This window comes from Chamaea fasciata, unplaced genomic scaffold, assembly GCF_029207755.1.
Source record: "Chamaea fasciata isolate MVZ Bird 193981 ecotype frontalis unplaced genomic scaffold, bChaFas1.0.hap1 SCAF_2, whole genome shotgun sequence".
In the NCBI taxonomy this organism is placed as follows: Eukaryota; Metazoa; Chordata; class Aves; order Passeriformes; family Sylviidae; genus Chamaea; species Chamaea fasciata.
The window spans coordinates 83,457,971-83,483,272 of record NW_027094087.1 but is presented as its reverse complement, the minus strand read 5'-3'; the positions used below and the strand labels follow the sequence as shown (position 1 = coordinate 83,483,272).

Below are 25,302 nucleotides of genomic sequence, written 5' to 3'. Positions count from 1 at the left end.
AACCTTCTGTAACTTATAATGATGCTCACCTACATGGACTTTTTCAGCGTGTAAAGAAGTGTGGCCTCAGACTGCTCTTTCCTTCAGTCAGAATATTAATAGGGTTTCTTTTCTCTTCCAGCCACCAGCTTTGATGACATTTCAGGGATTTTAATTATACTTGAGAAATCAAGCCCCCTATCCCCATCATTCTCTCCCCTGTGAAGAGTGTTTGAAGTTGAAAAGCAAAGTTATTAGGTGGAAAACACAGCAACACATTCACAACAATGATTGTACCGGAAAGCAGATAAAAAGTTAGACTTTGATGGAAAGAAAGGAACAAAAAGCATTTCAAAGGTATTCTTTTTCTTTTCTGAAATATACTTGTTACAAGGAGATAACTTGATATGAATCAAGAAGCATTAGAGAGCAAGGGATCTAGCTTTGCATGTGCTTCCATTATATAGTTCTAGTCTCCAATTTAATCAGAGTGCTTATAGGCTTGGGAAGATAACAGGGAAGAGAAAGAAATGTGAAGTTAAAGCCTGGCATATATTTTGAAATTTCGTTTCATTCCTAAGGAATTGTTAAGTTATATAGGAATACTAAAATTCAGTTATTAAAAAAAGAAAGCATTATTATCAGAATTTAAGTTTTAATTTCAACATGATTTAATTAGTGCACTGCTGTTGAAATCACCATATCATATACTTCTGACTTTAATAGGAACTAGAAAAGTGAAGTTCCGTTTACTGAAATATTTTCAAAAGCTGTATGACTTAATGGATAATCCCTAGCAAAGTTCAAAGGCTTCAAAATTTTAATCAGTTTACAACTCAGATGTATACCTATTGAACATGAAAACATTACTAGAGTAGGGAATAATACGTAATTATGGCTCGAAGTGATAATACTTCTGCATGCAATTTTTATTCTGAACAGTTACATATTCTGAATACTGTTCAAAAATCTCACAAAACCAAAAATTAATATTCCACCAGTGTACCTGAAAACTCCAATTATTCTTATGATGAAGAATAATATCTGCCAAAATATAAAGAACAAGAGAACTATTTGCATGTATTGGCTGAAATAATTAAGGACTAAAAATGTATTTGAAGACTTTTTTCTAAATGTGACTATATTATTAAGTTTGCACCGAATACACCGTGCTCTGGGTAGTTACAATGGAAATAAACAACTTGCACGAGTGTCCCTGAAGTAATTTCTTTAATGATAAGCTTCAGCACGTATTTAGTGTTTCAAATTCTTCTATGCATTGACATACTAATTGCTAGCACTTCAGGATATACACTGACTAAATATACTTTTTGTCAGAAGAATGTACTCAGATTTGTAGCAAAATATTGAAAACATGGCATAATTTTAGTAATCGTTTAACTGAGGAGATATTTTTTCTGCAGTCTGAATAGAACAATGAGACAATGCTGAAGGCCATGTAAACATGAGAAGTGACTGAAGACTTAACCAACGGTTTTTTGAATGTCAGTATACCAGATAGAAAGCTTCTTTTCCATGGTATGCATGTACATGCATTTCTGGCAGAGAAAGGAAATTAGTACATGCTGTAAGTCAAAAATTTCTGTGGGGCCAATGAGAAAGTTATGCATAACCTTCTGCCTTGTTCTCATTGTAAAGACCATACATCTTGTGCAATATTCACAGTATCTGGTGGGGTCAGCTCCATAATCTAATGCACGTCATGTAGTTTTCTTCTATGTTAATGTGCATATATATAAAAAAAAATGGTATTTTCCTCAATAAGCTGTAATGTAAACTGCTACAACCAAGAGGAGACTTCTATTCAAGCCCCAGCTTGGCCCTCTTTTTTTCTTCTCCCAGTGGCAGAAACTTTAAAAATACTCGATAATAATAGAACATTTCATTTTATTGCCAACAAAATCACTCTCACTGGAGTCCCCTCCACTGACCTCTTAAGTGAAACTAGAAGCAATGTTCCTTTCTCTTCCTCCCAGCAAGTCACTGGTTTTGACAGGTCTGCCTCTACTATTCTTGGCCTTGGAGGTCTCTTCATCTTCCAGCTCTCCACTGATCTCTCTTCACATCTAAGTCACTGTATCCTCTTGCCAAAGACATCCTGTTCTTGACCCTCTTCTCCCACTTCCCTTGCATCTCTCTCCGGATAATTTCACCACAGACTACATGCAATTCAGCAAAGTCTCCTGTGCTGACAATTCACTGATCTTGTTCCCTCCAATTAATCTAACCTCACTCTCTTCAAATCAAAGTTCAGTCCATCTCTCTGCCAGGTCTTTGCTGATGTCTAGCTAACAGTTTACTCTACATGCCAGCCAGCACCATTCTCTTTTTTTTACCCCTCCAGATCTTTACATTTATCTCCTTTTTCCATAGCACTATCACTTACTGTGTACTCCTTATATATGCTCCTTATTGTCGCATCAATTTTTAATCCATTTGGACTCACATTTCAAGTTACTTCTAAAGCTCTTGCAGATTAGTTCTGCTTAATTCTTTTATGAGTATTCACATAACTAAAACGCTAACTTATTGCTTTCCTATCCCAGTTTCTCAGTGCTGTTTTCTTTGACTTCAATAAATACCAAGGATTATTCTCCAGCTCCAAAAGTTTGGTCACTGCAGGATTCTCTTTGAATCTCCTCACCAGTTCTCTTCTTACAAAAGCATAAGCGTTGTCAGCTTACATAGACTAGTACTCCACTGTTTATTCAAAGTGCAATGTTTCCAGCTGTATCCTGGTGTTAGCCCTCATTACCATTTTTTATACTTCAAGTTAGTAGCTTACTCCCGAAAAGCTTCCTAGCACTGATAGGGTGCTCCAAACTGCCTGTCAAGTCACCCTATCAGTATTCTTCCACTCCATTTTGCCCTGGCACAACTTATAGTGCCAGACATCTTTGCAGTTCAGTACTATACTTTGTGTTTCTCTCTGAGCTGGACTAACATCACCGAACTTGGGGTGTCCAAAACTGAGGCATTCTGGGCAGCAATCTTTGCAGCTATCAGAAAGAGAGAAGCACATATACACATACATGAGCACTGAGGTCCCTATCTATCTTCAGATCAATTCACACATTATTTTCCCCTGAACTCAGTAAATCATCTGATAAAAGAGTTTACTTCTTTCTACAAATCTTGTGCTTGCTATGTCCTTGAAACATGCAGCAACATCTCTGCCCTAAAGAGAACAAGCACAGGCTGACAATGGAGTTCTTACACATGCAGACACGAATCACAAAAGGTCAATTATTCCTGATTGAAGGGAAGCAGCCTGTAGTGCCAGGCAGAACTGGTTTCAAAGCAAAATAAAGAGAGCAAAAAAGATTTTCAGATATCTGATGTATGTGAAATACTTTATGTATGATTAAAATGCAGAGGAGGAAAGAAGAAGCTGTAACAAGAGCTACAGCTGGATATGAATGAGAGCAAAAGAACAGAAAGAAAACTGCTCCAACACAGGATACCCCATTTCTGATCAATGCCACTGCTTATCTGTACCAGATTGTTCCTCACTTTTCTTAGAGAAAGAGTTTTCTGTTTGCCATTCCCAGATATTTTGTCGCACATCCCTGTGATGGTTTGTAGTGTATCATCTTTTACTACACAACTGGCTGTCGTGCTTTAGGAGTGGTACTCCCCAGTTCAGTGCCCTCGCCAAAACTTTCCACACCACAGGCCACTCATCTTTTCCCCACCACAGGAAGTACAGGGCAGGTTAAACACCTCACCTCAGCACCCTAAATTAGCCTTTTCTTTGTATTCATTACCGCTGAACAATCTTATGCCCAGACTGCAAGTTGGCTGGACAGGCACCATGTTTTTGATCCGTGTTTTATTCTGCCTTGCCTTTTTAACTGTGGTGGACGTGGACAAGAACTTGTATCTGTGGCATTAACAAGTGCTAAACTCAGCACAACAGACCGAGGTGCAGTAGGCACCTTGGGGCTGAGAACGTGCACTTTAATGCCATCCTCATGGATGGAAACTACCTGCACAATAACTGTGCCTTGTACTAGCATAGCATAAACCAGAAGCACAGTATATTTCCAAATGAAGTGCTTACCAGAAGAAACACACTGGACTTCAAAAACTGAATCAGTATCAAAAGAACAATAAAAAATATTGCAGAACATATTCTGCAATTCTGAAAGATTTTGCCTTGACTGTTTCAGGTCACAGTTGTGGCAATCGAGCAATCTAGGTACTAAAAATCGTGCTAGCCTCAGGAACTGATAGATAGCTCCTGCAGCCTCGGGATACGACCTTCTGTTACATGAATTTATACACCTGCAATTTATATGGTAATGTATGTTTCTGTGAATTCAATTTAAATTAAACAAGCATTGAAAGAAGAAAAAGGTGGTATCAGCAACAAACAGATGCAAATATTACTAGATTAACCAGGTCATTTTGGTCCCAAAGCTAGACACAAGGCCCAAGAGCCATTTGCTGTTCTACAAGCAGCCTTGTAAACACCTCTCAGCAAGGTACAGCTCCATCTGGCAGAAGACAACTTCTTGCATTGGAATTCTGGTATTACCTCCTGGCTTACACCACTCTACAGAACCATCTCACAAGCTCTGTACATAATCCAATAGTGCCTACAGTGACACTCTGTTTGGATTAAGAAAAAATGTGTCCTTTCACAGGAAGAGATAAAACAAATGTACAAGACATTCTGCAAATATCATTAAAAGGCATAGGAAATATTTTTCCTTGTTCGACAGTATAATTAGAAGGACTCATATTTTCTGCATAAATGCCCATCCTCTAAAGAGGCATGAACAATATCAGTTTATCAAAAAGGCATGGTCTGTTTAAATAGACGGATAAAGTTAAACTTGGAGGTTCTCATGTTGATTTTTTTTTATATTTAAATCATGCCTTGCCTCCACAATGAGTTTGGATAAAAATGCAAAAAGCAGACCTGTCTCTTTGTAAAAAATCACCTTTTTATGGTAGAAAAACTGAAAGATAAGCCAGACCAGTGTATTCCCTCCCACTGCCACCACATCCAAGTGCCCCCACTATTACATAATATTTACTTGCAAAGCTGTCCCATTCATCACTCATTTCTAAAGTAATAGGAAACCCTTTCAACCCTTTTAAATTTGGACTTTTTGATTCCTCTTTATGCAAGGATGTCTTCATTTTACAGCTCTACATATCAGAAATTTTCATGTGCTTACTGTGAACTGTGTTCTCCCTGACCTTTTCTGATATATATATGTGGCCCTTGAATTGCAGGAAGACCAGCGGTTTTGTGGTACATTTTCCCTGGACTGCTAAATTATTTGCATCTTCATACAAATTATCAGTTTCTAGGCCAATTTAAGTAAGTATGGGTATGTTAGGACAGTTACAAAAATCAGCTGTTAAATGGAAAGCTAGTTCCAATCTTAATCACTTTGTCATTACACTTCCTAAATCAAATACTAATGAATAATAAATACTCTTCTGTACTAATAAAAATGTATTTAAAATATTTATTAATTTCTTGCTAGCAAAACAGTTCTGTTTTATATCTAGCTAAGGAACCATAAATAATGACTTTGCTTTTAATTAAATACATTTTAAGAAATGAGATGCCAAACTGAAATAATAAAACAAAGTTGATATATTAATATCTCCATTGGATTCTCTGAGGATATTTTCTTATTTTCTCCTTCAAAGCTCACCATGTAAACAGAAGATATTGTCAAAGATTATAGAAAGACATTTTCATTTCAGATTACTCTTTTTGTAATCCAAAATAGCTCAGCAGCTAGACAGTAAAACATACTTTGTGAACACTGGTATGTGGAAACCTTTCCATCTGAAGCAAGTGTTTAACAAATTTAAAAAACCCCAAAACTAGCTAAACAGACAAACATCATAAATTATATATGCTAAACTGCAAACTTAAGATTTATTTTAGTAAGAGCCAGCCTAGCAACTCCAACCATGGCATACAAGGAAACTACTAAATGAGGAAACAAAATGCTCTTCTTATTGACTAACAGTCTCCTTTTTCTTGTGGAGCATTTTAGGAAGCTATTTGAAGAGGCTGCGAAGCTAAAATAATCCTCCAAGAATCATTAGAAAAATGCAGACTTTATGCAAAACATACCAAACAAAATACCTCACTGATGTGGCCAGCACATCAACGCTGTGTAGGGAACAAATTTTTTTTAATCCATTTATTTATATTCTTTGCTCCTTTTTAACAAAGTACTTAACCCATCTGACTCTTTTTAATTTTAGTGCTGAAAATTAAGGATATTACTGGACAGCCATGGGATCTGGTTATTTTATATGCATCTTGTTATTTTTGTGCATTAGTATGAATTTGAGGTATGAAGACAAATGATTTCACGTCATCTATATGAATATGGTCATGAGAACAGAAGATAAGATTTCAGATTTACCTTTGAATTTCAGCAGAGCTTTTGTTGAGTGGACTCGCTGTTAATTTCAAATTTTTCCAATTTGAGATTCAGACTCTTCTTTCATCAATTTTGAAAATTTATGGAAATATTTCTAGTTATGCTGGATTTAATAAAAGCAAATTTCATTGTAGTCACAACTTGGAATGAGTGATCCTAAACTACCGGTAACCAGTCTTGGCAATGGTAAGCATACAGAAAGATCACATTTTACATCACAAAGACCCTGAGAAATAACCAGAAAATATTTGATTTTCTATTCTTGCACCAAGAAGGTTTTGATGATTTTAATGTTAAATGTCATTAAATGTCTAACAGTTTTGCTTCTGGGACACATAGCTGTATGCATACAAAGGCAGAATTAGTTCCTTTCTAACACACATCATGTTTATATGAATTCTTTCATTTATTAAAAGTGTCAGTATGTACATAGAAATGAGAATACTTTCATTTCAAAATAGTGCATCATTTTCAAGAGGAATTTATTTATGCTAACCAAAAAGTTTCAGCTGCTTTTAATCAAATATGTTATGCATAAATAGTCATATTTAATGGTGAAATTTGAAAACAGTAGGTTCATGTCTGGAGTATGACTGACTAGATGATCCTCATTTAAGAAAAATTGAACAAAGGATGCAGGAAACCAGTCACAGAACCATTAAAAAGGAAATTCAGGGTAAAACTTATAAGATTACTATGAGTCTCATTGGGAATAATTCCTCTGGAACCACAGGTGTCTCCATGAACAAATAAGCTTGTATTTCTTGTGCAGCAAAAATTACCCGTAGTCAATAACACTTTAAGATTTTCCTTTTGTACATGATCAGAGTTGAAGATCATGTCTACTAACAATGCATGATTCTTACAAAAATTATTCTCATAGAATTTGAAATTTGTTGCATGTGTCCAGCATGAGCTTTTAATTTTAATAAATAATAAATGACAAATGCAGAACTTAAATGAAAATCTGTTATGTGACAACAGAAGTGTCAAAACATATTCAAAATTTTCTCTGGAATGAGAATCTTAAAGTGAAGCAAACATAACTTTTCCTGAGTTATTTCCAGCAGACTAAATGGCTGACAGGTAAAGAATTGCAGTTTGTTAACTAAATATCCTTTACTTCTGGGAATGAAAAAAACAAATCAGTGTCCTTCCACTTTTGTTTCCTAAATATACTGGACAAATAATGCTTGTTTCCTGCACATATATTTTTATGTAAATTGAAATACAATGTCTGAGCACCTTTCCATGCACAACCTTCACCAAGAAGGTATCAACAAGGCAGAGTAAAAGAATCCCTTTCAAATCCCTATATCCCAGGGAATCAGATCTTGTTCAGCATATGGCTACACTTCACTGTGAACTGCCCTATTGTGGTCATTCCAGGGTCAGGAGGGAAAGAGTACATGGAGACAAAGCAATAACAGGGAAGGAGAGCCACCCAGTCCTGCTGAAACCATGGTTCTGCCTGTTCTTACCCCCACCCTGCCCTCCTAAGGACAGTGCCCTCACCTCTGTCCTCTGCTCACCAGAGCACCTGGCTCTGGACCTGGCATCTGAAACACAAAAAATCGTAACAAGACCCCCAAAGGCCCCAAAACAGCATGTGGTTGGATAAAGAATGAAGTTACCATTTAAAGTCCCTTTCACTTATTTAGCCAGATGAATTCTGGATTGGAACCTGGCTAGGGCAGATCCCGGTGAAAAGTCCTGACCATTGACCTTGGAGCCACTCAGGAGCTTGGGCAGTGCTGTGCCTTGTCTCTGCCTTTCTCCTTATTCTCACACATCTGTTTGGGGGAGGAAAAGGTTACATGCCACTGGGCTGGAAATAAAAAGGGAAGAGGTGTGAATAGAGAGACAGTAAAAGAAAAGACCCTAGAGACCAATGAAGGTAGATGAATGGGTTGCAGTGTCTTAAATTTTCAGTGCATACATTATTTCAGTGCACATCTTTTTTCAGTGTACAAAATTTCTATTAATATGTTTCACTCCTAGTTATTATTTTCTGTTTTGCATTTTCCTTTGTAGAATTTTTGCACAATATCAGTGTATGCCTGATGAGAAACGTATTCTGAGATTCAGCTCCAGTTGTCATCATGTAGATGAAAACTGTATGTGAAAGAAACTTTTTGTCTAAGTTCCCACAGCAGAAGGTGGAAAAATTAGTGTGTTTAGGGAAGTGAATAAAGCCTAACATATCCCCCAGGAGCTCAGATGGGAGCCTAGACAATTATCTCTTATCAAATCAGGTATTGTAATCCAAGATGAAGCCCATCTTCTGGTAGAATGCTGTACTGAGAATCAAGATACTTTTGTCACATGAAGATTGGCCAGAATAAAAATCATATTAAAACAGTGCATTCATTCACTTTTTGTTCTACATTTTTCTGGAATAAAAGTGCCAAGAAAATTTAGTGCTTGAATTGGTCAATAACTGAAGATAACATTTGGGTGGTTTGAAGATAACATTATTTCAAAATGGATGTGGGTTTGGTTTACTTGTTTTTCAAATGAAGTGTTAATTAAAAATTTAAATATCAATTTTTAGTTAAACTATATTAATGCATAGTTATTCTCATTTACTGTGGTTTTCATAGACATACCCACATTTGCATATAAATACCATTAAAATTTGTCAATATAAATTGATAGTTTTAACCTTAAACTCTCATGAATCGGGAAGGAGTAAAAGTCAAGTGTCATGTATCAGTATTTCTTTGGAGTATGTGCTACAGTGCTACCTTTATTTAAAAGCTGCAAAAAATCAACTATATATGTATAGGTACAATACACATATAAGGTACAATATGCATTATTTGACTTTATAACACAACAGCACAGAGTTGGTTCTGGTCAGCTGAAGAAAGGGGACTTCAAGAAGTCAGTTCTCCTCATTTCAGGATATTCCTTCAAAACATCAGGACAATCCTTCCCTTTCCTCTCCACTGAGTGCAGAAGGAATAGAAATGAATAGGCTGAATTACATGGATGAACTCCCATGTGATGAGTCATATTTCAAGTCAACTACCCTATTTCTAACACTTGTCTTGCTATTCATGAGGAAAATGCAGAAAGTTCTGGAGTAACACCTTCATAGGAAAAATCTGCAACTTCTCTATGGTGAAGAGGTTTGCCTCAAAGGTTCACCTCAAAGGTGACCCAAAAAACCACTAACAGGGCTAAACCCCGTTTAAAATATCATATAATTCACACTCATGAGTTTAGGTGTGCAGACTTTTGTGCTCTGTCTGATGACCTGATATATACCAGCCTGCAGACATTGCTCATGTTGGGAAATCATCTGATTTTCAGTTACACCTCAAATTGCCAAGGCCCTGAGGGCACCCACAGACCCATCCTGTACAACCTCACTGGAGCTCCTTCCACTCGTGGCCCAGGGTCCTATTTCACCCCTCTCCAGGGCTCTCCCAGCCAGACATTCTCAATGTTGGAAAAACACACTGCAAATGAGGTAGCAGTGTATTTTAGCAAAGGCTGGATTTTTTCAATAATCATCCGCATTAAAAAAAAATAATAATAATAATTTTTTCACACTAAAATAGCTCAGAAATTAGCTGCTTTTCTGAAAAGTATTTTTGAAATATCTGTATAATCAGAAGATTTAGAGATTTTAAAACCTATAATTCTACCCCCACCTGCAACAGTAATTATGACAAGCACTGGCTTACCACGCTTTTCTTAATAATTTCAGTAATGGTTGTTTATTGTATTTATTAATAGAATACTATTCACTATCTCAAAACTTATGGAGAAGTTGACCACTCATTTTGAACTTGTTTCTGTCTCTTCCTATCAGAATAGACATAGAAATTATTATTTTTACGGCAGTTTATGCTGTGCATGTAAAAGTGTCAATTATTTTAACCTCTTAACTAAGAGAAGACACTTAATCTGTCACTGAACTTTTGAGTTTGACATCAATTAAAGTTCTCCCATTAAAAAGGAGTTATTAGAGCAACATGAAGACTTACACAATCAATCTGTCAAAATTATATTACTGCAAAACCTTCAAAAAGAAAATCTTTCTTGTCAAACAGGCACAATTTGTAGGTGGCAGGCTTTAACTTCAAAATGAAAGCCCAGAGATCCCAAACCCCCTACTTTACTCCCATATATGTGATAAACAAAAGCAATTTTTTTAAAAATATAACATTTAAGTAACAAAATGTGACAGACTATGTATACAAGTGAATATTGCTGTGTTTCTCATCACGTTAGCCACTAGGCCAAATAATCCATATTGTGATAGGTCTTAAAATGAGGCATAGTCTCAGCTGCTTTTAGTCTCATTAATTTTATTTATAAAAATATAGAAAATATTTTATTTTAATAATACACTAATGACCCCATGCTTGCTGTGATAATCAATGGAAATAGCACATATCACTATCAACAACAATCCAAAGTCTTCCCCATTTAAATAAAAAAGACCACTGATTACAGTGAGCTCTCACCAAAGCAGAAAAAGCAGAGGAAAAGACCTGTATTTAACTGTTCCCCCAGTCACTGCAAATAGCTTCTACTATAAACAGTCTTTACTGATATACTGTATTTAAGAAATACAAAACAGTTCTTTTGTTTGGGGTTTTTTTGCTGTTGTTGTTGTAGTTGGGTTTTTTTAATCTTACTGGGTTTCATCCTTTGCTGGTTTGGGGTATTCTTAATTTTCTCTTCTCGCTCCCTGGTTTGATTATTCACAGCTATGTTGCCCACCTTCTTTCTTTTAACAGTTCATTTATCACTATCATTACAGAAAAACCTCTGCTCTTGCTGAGAAAAGAACACTTTTCACCATTAAAAAGCTCCTTGCTACACTAGGAGAAGCAAAGCTGCAATTCAATCTATTTCAAAGTGAATCCTCTTCAAGACATATTAATTCTCAGTCACAACGAAAAAGAATCAGTAAACAAGGTTCCAATGAATAGCAGGGACAGCAATCAAATTTTCAAAGAGTCCAGCCTGCACTTTTGTAAGGCGAATTTTCACAGAAATTTAACAAATCAAGCAACAGTGTTTCAATACCACTTATGCATTTGGTTTTCAAAAGATTTAGGCACAAGGCACCAATTTAGAACCCCCAGGAGGGTCTGCAGGAACAAAACAAGTAGGGTAAGATCAAGAGGAGCATGTGTAGTAGCCAGTCCTTCTGACAGAGAAATTGGAAAATAGGTGAAAAAACCTAAAGCATGTAAAAGTCATTAAATACAAATGGCTGTGAAACTGGTACAAAAAGAAAAGACCACCTCCAGCAAATCCTGTCCCACGCACAAGCCTATACACAGAAAATTTGTAATATTTAAAAAGATTATTATTAGATCATATTTTTTTTCTTTACAGGTGGGCTATTTGCACCGGCTTAGATGGCCCTGTGACCTGACAGCCTGAAGGACAACAAGCAGAGCTCTCACACGTTGCAACCGCACAGCTAATCTCAGTATGGTTAACTACTTTTGGACCAGATACCACTCAAGACCAAGTAACAAGATGCCAACAGCCAAATTGTTTAGTTGCCAGTGAGAATACCTTTTAACCTACAGGACAGGACTGTCTATAAGGCCCCCAAAAATTGATTTTTTCCCCAGAAATTCATAGGGAGAGAAAAGGGCTTTGTACATCACTGCAGTGTTGTGTCAAGCAGACGAAATGGATGAATCCTAGAATAACAATACCATGGAGGGAAAATTACTTGTACCCCAATTACAGACGAACCACGATTATCTTGTACCTAAAAGAGAGTTCCAGTTGAAAAGAAGGCCAGTCTGGACTAGGTGAACCACAGAAAGCAGTGGATGGAGCACAACAGCTCATGTGATTTCAGAAGTAATTTGCACATTTTAGAAAACTATAGTTATAGGATCGTGGACTTTTTTTTTTATGTATCTGCTCCATTTCTTATCATGTTTTACCTCCGAAGTTTAAAATGTATCAGTAGCTTCCCACACTTGTGACAAACATTTCCTTTTGATAAATATTTTCTAAAAAATTAACTAAGATTAGGACTGCATTAGATTTTTTTCCCCACTGTATAACATGGAGATACACGCAACACCCAGGTCAGTTGGGCACTCTCAAAAGCTTTTCCTTTTCCATGTGCTGGAGATGGTAACAAAAAGATATTCAACACAATTGTTAACTCAAAGACATGGTGAAAGAAATCAGCAAAAACTATTTCAGTCCTACTTCTTTTCTTGCCAGAAAAATACCTCTAATCTTAGCCAGCAAAACAAGGTGGCAATACCAGCCAGCATGATCTCAAGAGTGGGGTCACTCAAGAGAGACTGTAGACACTCTTTTCTTCTCACACAGACTTACTTATGGTTCAGGTAAGGCACTATCAAACCTTTTATTTAAAGATCTGCTATGAAACATGAGTGCTAGATCACAATGGAGCAGAGACATGGACACAATAGCTCCTGACACATGGCCCACGTTCTCGTTAGCACTGCTGACATTGATCAATTATCCTGGAGAATAATGCATTGACCTCTTTTAACTGCTTTCTGATTTAATAGGCTCTATTAAAAAAAAAAAATTAAATCACAATCATGACAAGCCTAACAGCATAATGGTACATATGACCTTCAGTTTGTGCCTTTTAACATTTAACAAAAGCATATTTACCTCAATGCAAAAGCAAAAAAGGCTACAAATTAACTCCAGCCTTCTACTGTAGAAGTTTAATCAACTACAGAGTCTTTCTTTTCAGTCCAGAAGCCCCTAAAACTGGATGACACCTATTTTAATTATATCTTTTATCTAACCATGAAATTCTGTGCATTTAGATACAGAACCACTTGAGCTAGTTTTAGAGGATTTGGTGGAAATTAAATGCAGTGAAATGAAAAATGAGGTAATTTACTTGCCTTTTAAAAGCTTGCTGGAAAGGTGAATATTCTCAGCTATGATTTCAGCCCATATTAGTAGTGGTAAAATATGAATCCTCATGGCCAGACATGTCAGCAAAGAAAGAGCTTTTTTATTTAAACCTCATCACCTCTCAGTGAAAAGTTGTTTTCTGCAGATTTTTCTAGTAATTCATTTTTCCAGTTTTTCAATGACTGCTACTTAAAGAGACACTGAAGAAGCACTACACTGCTCTTTGGGGCAGACATTCTAATTTTCAAATCCACCTCTCAGTATAAATCATATCTGCTTTACAATCCTGGGCTTTAGAGATACTTCAAAATTTTTTTCATAAAAAAATTATTATGTTCATTTAGAAAAATTATCATGTGAAAATGTCACAAAACCCATCTCACATATATTTTGTAAAACTTCTTCTCTTCACCCTTCTTTACAGATTATTAGAAAACAAGGAGCAACAACATTTGAACAGTCGAAACAAAAAAAATCAACAAATTAAAAAATAATATTCTTTTTAATACAATATTTGCTTATTTAATGATCACCATAGCTCTGCAACTTGAAAGAGGCATTTATTTCAGAAAACTTTTATGTCCTCTTCACATGCTAAAAGTGAGCTATGGAAACTAGAGTGTAAAGAAATACAAGCTTTAATTTTTAGGGTTTTTTTTAATGTTAAGCCAAGGCAAGAACGAACTTCACAAATACGGTTTGAATCTCCATTTTAGAAAAAAAAAATGTTTTATTCAGGACCATTCTAATAAGAAGCTAATAAACATGGTCTTTTATGTATGTTAAAACACAAATGCATAGAGCGAGCTAACTGTGGGGTAGCTACAGGAATCATTCTATCCTGATGCACATCTGATGTAGTTCATGTATTCCAATATTCACCTCTATGTGAAAAAATCCTTAATTTTAACTCAATTGCAGTAGGCTAGATGGTCAAGACACATATGAGTGAAGAATAAGAAGCTGGGTGTTCAAGCAGTACAAAAAGCCTTGCTCCAAGAGCATGAGCACTGCGCTCTAAACAGGCTTACCAAGTACCAGCTTCAATCTGAAATAAGGCCTGGGTGCACAATGACCTCTCTCATCCTGCTTTCTCTCTCTTCTCCCTCTGCCAGTTTCTATGAGAAGGAAATGCAGATAGAAATGCCAGATTGGAAATATAGCACATACCAAACCCATTTATCAAACTGGGAGTCTCAGGTTCAAGGACCTAGGGGTGATGAGTTACCTCACCTCTGCACCATGCACCTTTAAGCCACTTCTAGTAAATTCAAGGATTTTTTGCAGAACTCAAAAAATTACAATTTTATTCTTCTTTTTAGAATTTGCAGCCGGCCTACCACTTCAAAATATGAACCAGAGAAATTCATAGTGTTTTCTACGTTCTACATAGACATTTTTGTTTGCTATAAGCAGAAATGAGCCAAATGTCACAATACTAATGCATTTTCTTTTCTATTTGCGTGGAACTTGGTGAGTTTTGGAGGATTGGAGAAGACAGAACAAGAAGAAAGAAGTCAGTAACTCTGCTGGAACTTAAAGAAAGCCTTTATATATTTGTAAGTTGGTAATATTGTCCAGAAGTTAACTGAGCAAATGAATATATTGTTCTATTATTAAAAAATGTGATAACATTTCTTCAAAATACTTTAGATTAGTATCTTTTAAGAGGGGCCAAACTACACTGTTGTTATGCCCTTACCTTTTCTACTCTCAGGAAAAAGAAAGGACTAGTATTTTCAAGAAGGACTGCATGAAGGCTGTTCCTTCTTGTTTCCAGAATGCCTTCGCACACCTCCCAGTTTCTTTAATACAACATTTCCCTCCCTAGTCTCTATTTTCCCCTTGCCATCTGTCCTGATCACGAAGTAAAATTAGAAAATCATGGTTGGAACAGAAAAGAAAGGGGTTCATCTTGCTAAATTTTACCTGTGTAGGAATTCCAGGCTCCCTCTGTACTTAATATCACTATAAGTATGTACACAGAGAAAACCCCATCCTGTGTATTTTAAATACAAAGCTTGGAATTTATTGTTCTTCAGCTGTGCTTAGGCAAATTTGTTCAGTGGAGATTAACACTGTAAAATACAACAGATTAATATGAAGTCTTGAAAGATCAGTCTTGCTCTAACATGTTGTATCAGCTAAATGACATATCTGATACACCTGGTTGATGAAGTGGGGGAGAATGTTATGACTTCTCTTCCAGAAAGGAAGATATTATCCAAGATACCTTGATATAATAGTTTCTATAGGAGTCTATGCACTGCACAAACACAGCAGAATATCTGCTTTCTGACACTGCCAGAAACATCTAGAAATTATTACTCTTAAAATTATTTTCATTCCAAGTGCTGTTGGGAAGTTATTAGGTATTGATTCAGTCGGTAACCTGTACTTATAGAAGGTGACCAAGAATGGGTTATGGTCCATGTTGAGAAAATATAGATATATATTACATTTACGACTCTCCTTGTTGTTCATCGATTTGTTTTAAAGTGTTAAATTGCTTTATACACTTTGTGACTTATAAGATCCATGGCATCTACAATTTCTAACAGAATACTCTGTAAATACGATCACTCCTATAACCTGTATATCTAGTAGGAACACTTGTGTGATTATAAATTCCCAAGTAAAAGACCTAATTCTTCCACCCATACTGGATGTAAATATGCTTTTCAGAATAAACCAGAATCAGTATCCTGCATTTCAGCTTAACAAAAAAAATTAAAACTCATCTGGTTTCAGTTTAATGCAAACCAGTTTTTCTTTCTATACTCTATTTTCATGTGGTTATTTCTTTTTCTTACTTAATTTAGTGATATGTGCCAGTAGACTAAAAATATCTGTGAGAACTGGATGGATAATTTAATGTATATTATGCGTACATATATTATTGCTCAGGAGGAAAAATGTATACCAGCCAATACACCAGAAATGTGAGTAGTTGACATCCATGCAACATTTAGGGAAGAGCTTTTAGAATTACATTCATTATTCACTTGTATGACAGACCAGTATTCTTTAGAACTTGTCCTTTAGCACACAGAAGATTAAGTGAGAAGAGTTACCCTTGAGATTGAATCAAATTTGCCATTTCAAAACAAATAGATACTTGCAAACAGTTTTTTTCTTATACTAGCACCATTTTGAATACTAATAGTGGATATTACCATACCAAAACCGTTGTGCAAACTGCACTGGAATTACTAGACTATAATCTCACCTTGGTTGAAAAAGTAGAAAGTAATTCCACTATCCTGCAGGACCTGGACAAAAAAAAAGCATTGAAAAAACCAGAACTTCCCCAAGGAAAAATGACCAAATCCTGCCCAGGGGGAAGAAAACCCCTGCAACAACATCTGGGGACAGCGCATCCAGGGAGCAGCTCAGCAAGGAAGGCTCTGGAGTGGTGATCGTCATGTGAGCCCGTGGGAAGCCCAGCACCAAAGGCAGCCTCTGTGACTCAGTGGAAAGGGGAAGATCTCTTCCAATCTAAATCTTTCTCTGTTTTTTTTTTCTATGATCCTATGATTAAATACTGTCCATGACTTTACCCCGTACTGTTAAAGTGACACATCTGAAGGGTCACTACTTCCTATGGAGCCCAACGAGACACAGGATCATTGTAATTGCATTTTAATGTCCTTTATCAAAATCTTTGAGGATGAAAAACACACATTTCACAGAATTTAAAGGCTAAAACCACACTAAAATTTTAATACCTGAATCACATAGCTTTATTTTATGATGAGTGAGATGACAAGTATTTAAATCCCATCTTTCTTTACTGGAAACTAAAAGCTAATCCAAAAGACTTCACAGCAATAAGAGAAGAAAAAAAGTAATACTTGTATGTCCACGGGCCAAACAATTCAAAGTTATTAGTTCTACTCAGGAGACATAAGAATATTTTAAGCTCCATGAAAACTTCACGGTAAAGATAAATCCTGTTTCAAATTGGAAAAGGAAAAGTGCTTTTACTTAAAGGCTCAAAATACTACTTTTAACTCTTTTTTCTAAAAATAAAAAAAAGAGGTAAATCTATATTCATTCACACTTACATGGTTTTCAGACCTAAATAAAAGCAGAAGAAACATTTTAAAAAATCAAACCAGCCATAATTAAGAGATATTCTTAAATTTTTATTCTTAAAATGGTGTGCACCACAGCTGCAGGAATACTTACTTTCATGGGGTTTGATGCAAGCCATGAAAATACTTTAAATAAGCATTTATTTGATTCAACTGCCACAGATGTCAATATAATGTTTGAGTGCAGTCATTAGGTCAACACTGACACTTTTAAATACTGCAATGATTGTTGTTGGATAGCTCAAAGAAAACTGTCATTTTTCCTTACAAAGCCAGCTTAGAACCTAATAATTTAAGATTCATATATGCTGAACTACCTTTCTACTGAGATATCAGCTGAAAGTTGTCTACAGTTTTTGCCCTTTCTTTCATAACAGTGAATAGGGTGTTAAAATCTAGATGGCATTTGTTAAACTCAGTTCCCCTAATCCAATAGACATTTTCATATGCAATTGCTTTTGGAATTTATTATTAAAATGAGCTACTAAAATCCCTTCTATATTTTTCTGACACATTTAAAGAAATCAAGATAAATGAAAAAACATGATTTACTAAGCCTAAGGGATCCAAATTTTAAGGATAGAAATATTATGAAGGAAAAGCTGTGAAAAACTCAACCTTGCCCATGTATTAATGCATAATATTAATGTACTAATGTTTGCTGAGAGTGCTTTACTCAAGTGCTGCATTTGCAGTTATTTGGACAGAAGAACTCTGTTATCATGCCAATTATCAACATTTAACCTATGACTACTTACTCCTCATTGATCAAAAGAGTAGTGGGAAGTGAGTTTGAGATAATTGTTGCATCATAATCATTAAATCTTTTCTCAGCAGTTCATAGAATCTTCCTTATGTACTTTGAACGTCCCCCAGTTCTATCTTCTGGAGCTGCATAGTTGATCAGAAAGTCCACAGGTGAATTGAGTTTGGGTATTTTAATACCACATTTCTCAACCAAAGCCTGCATCACCAAAATTCATACCCAAAATGTAGGGTTGGTTTTATTCTGATCACAATCAGCTTTAAAACAGCAACAGCATATTTGTGGTATAGAGCAGTGTTAATAGCAAGAAAATATGAGAAAAAGACACTAGATTATCAGGAATGAAAAGAGCTATAGCTGTCTAACACATAACCCAGTAGAGATATTCATATGACTTTACAGGGTCCAATTTTTTTTTTTAACAGTTGCTTTCTGTAAGTTGTGTAAATAGGATACACAGGAGGTAGCAAAGAATATCACATTTGTCCTCCCACATACATGAATGACAGCTCTCACAGGAAGCACTCTTTCACACTCTTTGCATCTGAGTGCCCTCAAAAACAGATAAATAGGATATTCTACTGAAAATATTTATGCTGTGAATACCTCACAAAACAAATCCTATGATAAAACCGATTTTTTTCCTAAGCTATGATCAGAAACCAATATTTTTGATGCTTCCAAATTATTCTTATTCCCAGAGAAGACAGAGAATATTAATTCAGCTCTGCATACAAAGGCATACGAAGAGAGGGCAATGACAGAAAAATGCCAAACCTGAAAATATGCACAATGCCTTCAGGATTTTACCCAGTTAACCTTACAACTGTAAATCTAAATTAGACTCTTACGCTCATAACCTATTCCTCTGGGCAGTCTGATTTCCTCATGTATTAAATCATTTCTCCCACATTCTTATCCCATTACACAGAGTTATCCAGTCCATTCTTCCCATAACGGCTGCAGTAATATAGGCACAATCAGCCAAAATTTGCTTGAAATAAATTAGAGTATTTCCCATAATATGCACTTTATATTTTTGTCAAATATGTTCATCACTTTTCTGTGATTCATTTTTTCTATTGATATCATACATCATGGACACAGAGGGGTGATTGATAATTGAATTACAATAGGATGAAGGAACATAAGTTACTTTATATTTGAAATACTATGTATCTTTATAAGGTTATAAATGCCTATCTCACTGAGAAAATTAAAATCAAGTTGTAAATTGTATTAGCAAGTAAAAAAAGGTTATTAAAGCCCCTACAGCCATGAGAACTTCTTATATTATGGAGCTGGAATCAAATTTTACATTGGAAACAAAAAGATTTCTGTGCATCATTTTCATGTTCTGCAGGGTGGTATGACCTAGGAGAATGCTATATTGCAACAAACAAACTCAGACATTTGTTAGTAAAAATTAAAAAACTATCATGAAATGAAGCATCTAGATTAAAAGAGACATCTGCAATGTTATCTATCTTATTCCTTGAGAAAAATGAAGCTCTGCTGATTATTTTACAGTCTAAATTTATATAAAATCATTATGTTAACCTCTAGAATTCATCCAGGCAACAAGACCACAATGTCTTTATTTGACCACTTGCCAAGAAAAAAGTACTCTCCTAGACTAGATCAGTATACCAAAAGGGGTTTCCTTTATGTTAAGCTCTTATTTATGTGTAATATTTTTTTGATAACTAGACTAAAACCATAATAGGAATATTATCTTTCCTTGCCTTCTGCTTACTCAGAAATTCTGTCTCTGAGCAATTACCTTCATATTATTAACATATCTGATGTTTTCTACAGAGTAAAGACTATGAAAATAGTTGCACTTCTGTCTAGAGACATCATGATTATTTGTTTGTTCTGATGTTTTCTTGTTCTAATGTTTACTCTTGACGACATACAGCAAATATCCCACTGCTCCCTATCTTCTTTTCCAAGCCCCATGGACTCACAATTCTTTCTATTTCTACCACTTAAATACTTGCCTTTGTGTCCACAATGTAGGAAAAGTATAACAATATGAGGGGAGAACAGATATAATCACACTCATATAAGTAACATGAAAATTGAAAGAGACTTGGATTTACACCAAATAGCAAATTGAACAGGACCTTGATATTGGCTAGATTAACAAAGAAAAGGCAAATAGCTCCACATTCTGTATTAAATGTTATCTTTTTTAAATGAGAAAAAAAAATAAGAGGACTCTGACTGGAATATCATGTTCAGCTCTGGCCTCCTAAATTACTAGAATGATAAGGAAATATTAGGGTATATCTAACATACTTTTTGCAAGAGGAAAGATAGAACAGATAAATACAGTTTGATGAGGAAGTTTTCAAAATGGAACAAAAACATAATTTTGCTGTACTGATTCCAAAAATGCAAGAGCATCTTTAAGGAAATTGTTATTATGAGCTCGCTCTTCTTGTGACTTTCAGTTTTGTTTTGTCATAACATTGCTTTCTTTCCTTTTGAATTTGAGTTATTCCAAATTAATCATCCAGTGATAATCACTCATTATTTGCCTTCAGATTTCTGGGGCTGGTTAAAAGCTGAATCCCTAAGTGGCTGAGCTTGGAAGGCACTACTGGGACTCATAAAAAGCCTGGGGAGCACCATTAGTGACTACTCTCCAGCAGGACTTTGTGCAGTTGATCATACTGAGAGCTGCCTTTTCCACATCCTCTGTCAGCAGGTCCTTTCCCCGTTCAATGAGGCTCATGTTGTCCCCTATTCTTCCTTTTGCTGCTGATATGCCAGTAGGAGATCCTTTTTGTTTCTCTACTATCATGTCTAACAGATTCAAAGATAAAAATATTTTCATGGCAATAAATAAAGCTTATTACAATATAGTATATTCTAAATAGCAAGTGAATCTTTTTATTTCAGTGGAACATAATGAATAATCAAAAAAGTTCACAAGATCTGGAAATAGCAAGTAGAATTCCTGGTAACCAAAGGACCTTTTCTCATAGGCAATCTTGCTCTTTCCCTTCTGAGCACTGTTCAGACAGAAATGATTTCTACACGTGTTGATGGATAGTGTCAGAGAAGGGAACAAGGTCTGAATGGAACATGTATCACCAATGGATATTTGGTGATACTTGCCAGCATATTCACAGCCAGGCATGAATATGACCTGGTATCTCCTCAACCAGCAACGTATTCTGAACACCAGTCCTGCTTTAAGGTGCTTCAACACAGAGAGGGAGCCCTATTCCTTTCTCTCTTCTTTCTCAGCATAATCTTTCCCACCTAAATGGTACCCTACTGGAACCAACTTACAGGCACAGCACTTCCAGCACACGGGCCTGAGTTGCTTGGATGGTGCTAATGGGACACCTGTCCTCCCCTTACATCCACCTGTGGAGGACCAGGCCCCTGAGGCAGTAGGACTCTTGATCCAGAAAAAGAAGCCATTAGTTGTTGTTCTGATGTAGAGGTTTCCCCAGGACACTAGAGAGATTTCTGAAAGACTATAGTACTCATGGTGATACAGTCATGCACCTCCCCAGCACAGGATTTCTTCTGAGGAAGGCACTCCAGAGAGAAGCACAGCAAGCTGGTAAGACCTCAGCATTCCAGGCAATTTATCACACCTGGCCACCTCTAGCTGGGCTGCAGAATAGCATTGCATAACATGTCTGCTGGGTTGCCTGTGCTACCTTCTTAAAAAGAGAAGAGGAACCTCAAACCCCGCCAAGTGCCACTGTGCAGACACACAGAGGAAAGATCATGAGCCCATAAAGCCTCTTACAAAGCAAGGAACCTGCTTCTTGCCTTTTTGTCTCCCTGCACAGGGAGTCATGATGGTGCCTCTCGCCATGACAAACCCACAGCTTCCGCAGAATCTCGCCCTCTCTTGCATCAAGGTGCACTCACCAGACATGCTTATCAGCCCTGGCTGGAATTCCTCTTACAGACCATTGCATCAAAACATGGTTTTCAAAAAAGCTGCTTCTAGCAAAGCCCCCCCCAACACGTTTGCATGATTTGGCTTAGCACACAGCTAGGAAGGAAGTGTATTGGAAGTGGAGTACTCTGCTGTATGCATTAGGCAGCACTTGAGACAAACGTGGCATGGGTTTCCTGTACAGAGACACTTGGGAAGGGCAGAAAAACACCAGCTCAGGTTGATATAAAGACATCTTAACAAAATTCAGTCAGCAAAGAGTCATCATCTCCCAACACAAGGTATCCATGATTTTTCTCTGGTGACTCACAGGGGTTTGCAAGATGAGAGGGTAAAAATATCTGTCTCTACTGGGAGAAGCACTGCAGAGGACCCCTCAATACGGATGTGAAACCTGTTGAGTTTCAGGGAAACAGGGAAGAAATGCAGAAAATTCACTTTATACTTTGAGGCAACCTTCATAAATAAAAGTAAGCAAAATCAAAATCCTCAAGGAATATACAAAACACCTCTTGATGCCAGGAGAAGCCTTAAAATATATTCAATTTGTGAACACTTGACTGGAACAAATATTTTCCTAACACAAATTTTGTAGAAGCTTATGATCTGCCTGCTCAGTGATTAAAAGGAAGCCAGAAAAAGTGGGCTTCTATGTTATGTCTGCTAATTAATATCCATTGCTATCTCCTTGAGACTACTATGAATTCTGTTCTCACATCTTTGTTCAAGGTGGCTAAAGTCTTTCCCAGTAATTTCTTCCACCAAAAGCACATATATAGAAGGCAATTTCAGAGCATCTGTCCACTGTCTTCAGTCTTACCAAAGAATACATTCCAGTAAACACTGCTGAAGAGATTAGCCAGGCCTAACATCTTTGTTTTCTCAGTCAGTCTCACAGAAGTTTTAAGAACAGTTCATTACAAAATCTACGTAGAGTGCACACTGTTAATGCTACATACAACTTAAATCTCCAAATTCCAAGGTCAAAATCTGTGAAAAATGAACAGTGCAATTCAAAGCCCATTATTACTGCATCACCATTTCTTTGTGCAAGGGCTTGACTTCCAGGAAATTTGTTAGCTGTTACTATGTACTACATAAGACTGTTCTGCAGTCTCAAAAATCCTGACAATCAAGACTTTGACCTGATAGGCATCTGCCTTTCTAAAACATCATCAGAAGACTATGAGTGAAGAGCTAAATATGAGTAGCACATCCTCATAGCTTGAGTTTTAGCAACAGCACTTTGGACCACCTTTCTTTTTGGAGTCATCATTAGCTTGGCTCCAGAAAATCCTGTAAGATTAATCATATTAATAACACAAGTTTGAGGGCTTTGAGGTAAATTGTTTAGAAGAAAGCTGATAGAGCTGAGAAACTATAACAAACAATGTAAAGAAAGTAAAGAGAAAAAATAAATTGGTGAGAGCTTAACACTATCCTTTGCCCTAAATACGCAGAAAAAAGAAACAAGAAATTATGTTTTAGCTAAATCAACTACACTTTAAACTTGAACTTTGTGTTTTGTCCTCAGTTTGCCAGTTTCCACTTACAACTTTCAACCAGTTTCAAAAACAAAGTATTTGAAAAATATTAAATTGTTATATGCATTAAGTACACCTTGTCCCTTAAAATCCTGCTGATGAATGACCCACAAAGAAAGCTCCACTATTAAGTTAAAATAATAATAGATAAAATAATCTATTAATTATTAATTAAACAATTATTAAGCAACAACTTGAGTTATTACTGGCTTCTCATCATACTTTCATTCACAGTTGCTAAGCAGCTGGTCAAAAGAAGTAATTACTTTTAAGTAAATAATTCATTTGTGGAACCATGGACCACAAGAATCAACTCAGTCTAAATTAGGGCATTCCAGTTTCTCCTGATGATGGAACACCCATAAAAATGTGCAGATGAGAAACTAGGCTTAAAGTGCATTTTACAATAAAGCAACAATTTACAATTCCTACAGAGCTGAAGATTGAGGGTTATCAAAGCAGGAATTTTGGAGGCTCTGTTTCTCCTGGAGTTCCACTGTTTTCCCACCAGCTTCATGCATACTATCAACATTGTATGAAAATAAAGTGATCTGCCTTCCACCTGCATTTCAGTTGCCAAAATCAAATTAGGAACACAAGTCTATTTTATAGACCCTTTCTCTAGATTTTTCTCCTTAGAAGATTCAGTTTGCCTAGAGCAAAAAAAAAAAATCAGATTTAATGTAAGAAGTTTAAAACTGTACCTGAAAAACTCCATGAAAGAGAAGCCATAACCATGCTGTTCAGCAATTCCAGCACAAACAACATTTGCAGATGCTCCAATCAATGTTCCATTACCTGCAGTTCAGAAAACAAAGACCAGTTTATAGTTGTGCTCTCTTTCTTACTCTTCCTCTGTTTATTCTGTATTAAAGTCCTATGATGTACTCATTACAAATGAAAAATCAATTTCTGTCGTATAGGCTTGGAAAGAAAAATACAGTTAATACCTCCACATCCTATAAATAGCTTAATGCTTTGAAATATAAGCCTGGTATTATTCCCTGGTTCTACTTAGGCCAGAAAAATAGGGAAGGAACATAGCACCAGAAAAAAAAAATAACACCAGAGACCTGCATTCAGATAAACTTGTTGATTTTTAGTTGTACTCAACTAGAAGGTGCCATCAGATGAAGTGAAAAGATTAGATAGTCTGAGAATGGTAAGAAAAATGAATGCCTTTTTTCCTAACGCCAACTTAATATTGACAATGTAGTGTTTTCTTTATTGATAAACTAATTAATTTGTAAGATTTGTTTGGGGTTTTTTAATAGAAATTTAAAACACATTAAGTGTGACAATGGAGAGGAATCTGGGGATCTGTTTCACATCTCTCTCCTAAGGCAAAAGGATCACAGACTTTGTTTACCGAATCACCATGGCTCTTCAATAAATAAGAAAACATAATTTCCTTCAGTGAACTTCACCAAATTAACTTATACAAGCCCCCACAGGAGAGGAACACAACAAAGAAAAATAATTTGCCACATTTATAATGAACAACTATCCTCACTACTCCCAAGACTTTTCCAGAAATTAATTTACTTCTTCATTTTCTCTCAACTTTCAGCAATCTGGCAATGTAAAGCCAGGTATTCAGAGCTCGGAAAGACCGACCCATTTTCTATATCAT

At 36.1% G+C, this 25,302-nt stretch overlaps 1 protein-coding gene across 9 annotated transcripts in view; it reads right to left on the bottom strand.

Annotated features, from left to right (window-relative positions):
• The window catches only part of OCA2 (OCA2 melanosomal transmembrane protein), a 164,240-nt gene that overhangs the window by 13,762 nt on the left and 125,176 nt on the right, over window positions 1–25,302 (bottom strand). For all 9 annotated transcript variants that reach the window (XM_066176518.1, XM_066176521.1, XM_066176522.1 and 6 more), the window contains one exon: window positions 24,374–24,467. In XM_066176518.1, the coding sequence (XP_066032615.1) occupies window positions 24,374–24,467 (94 nt within the window). The remainder of the gene's footprint in view (window positions 1–24,373; window positions 24,468–25,302) is intronic.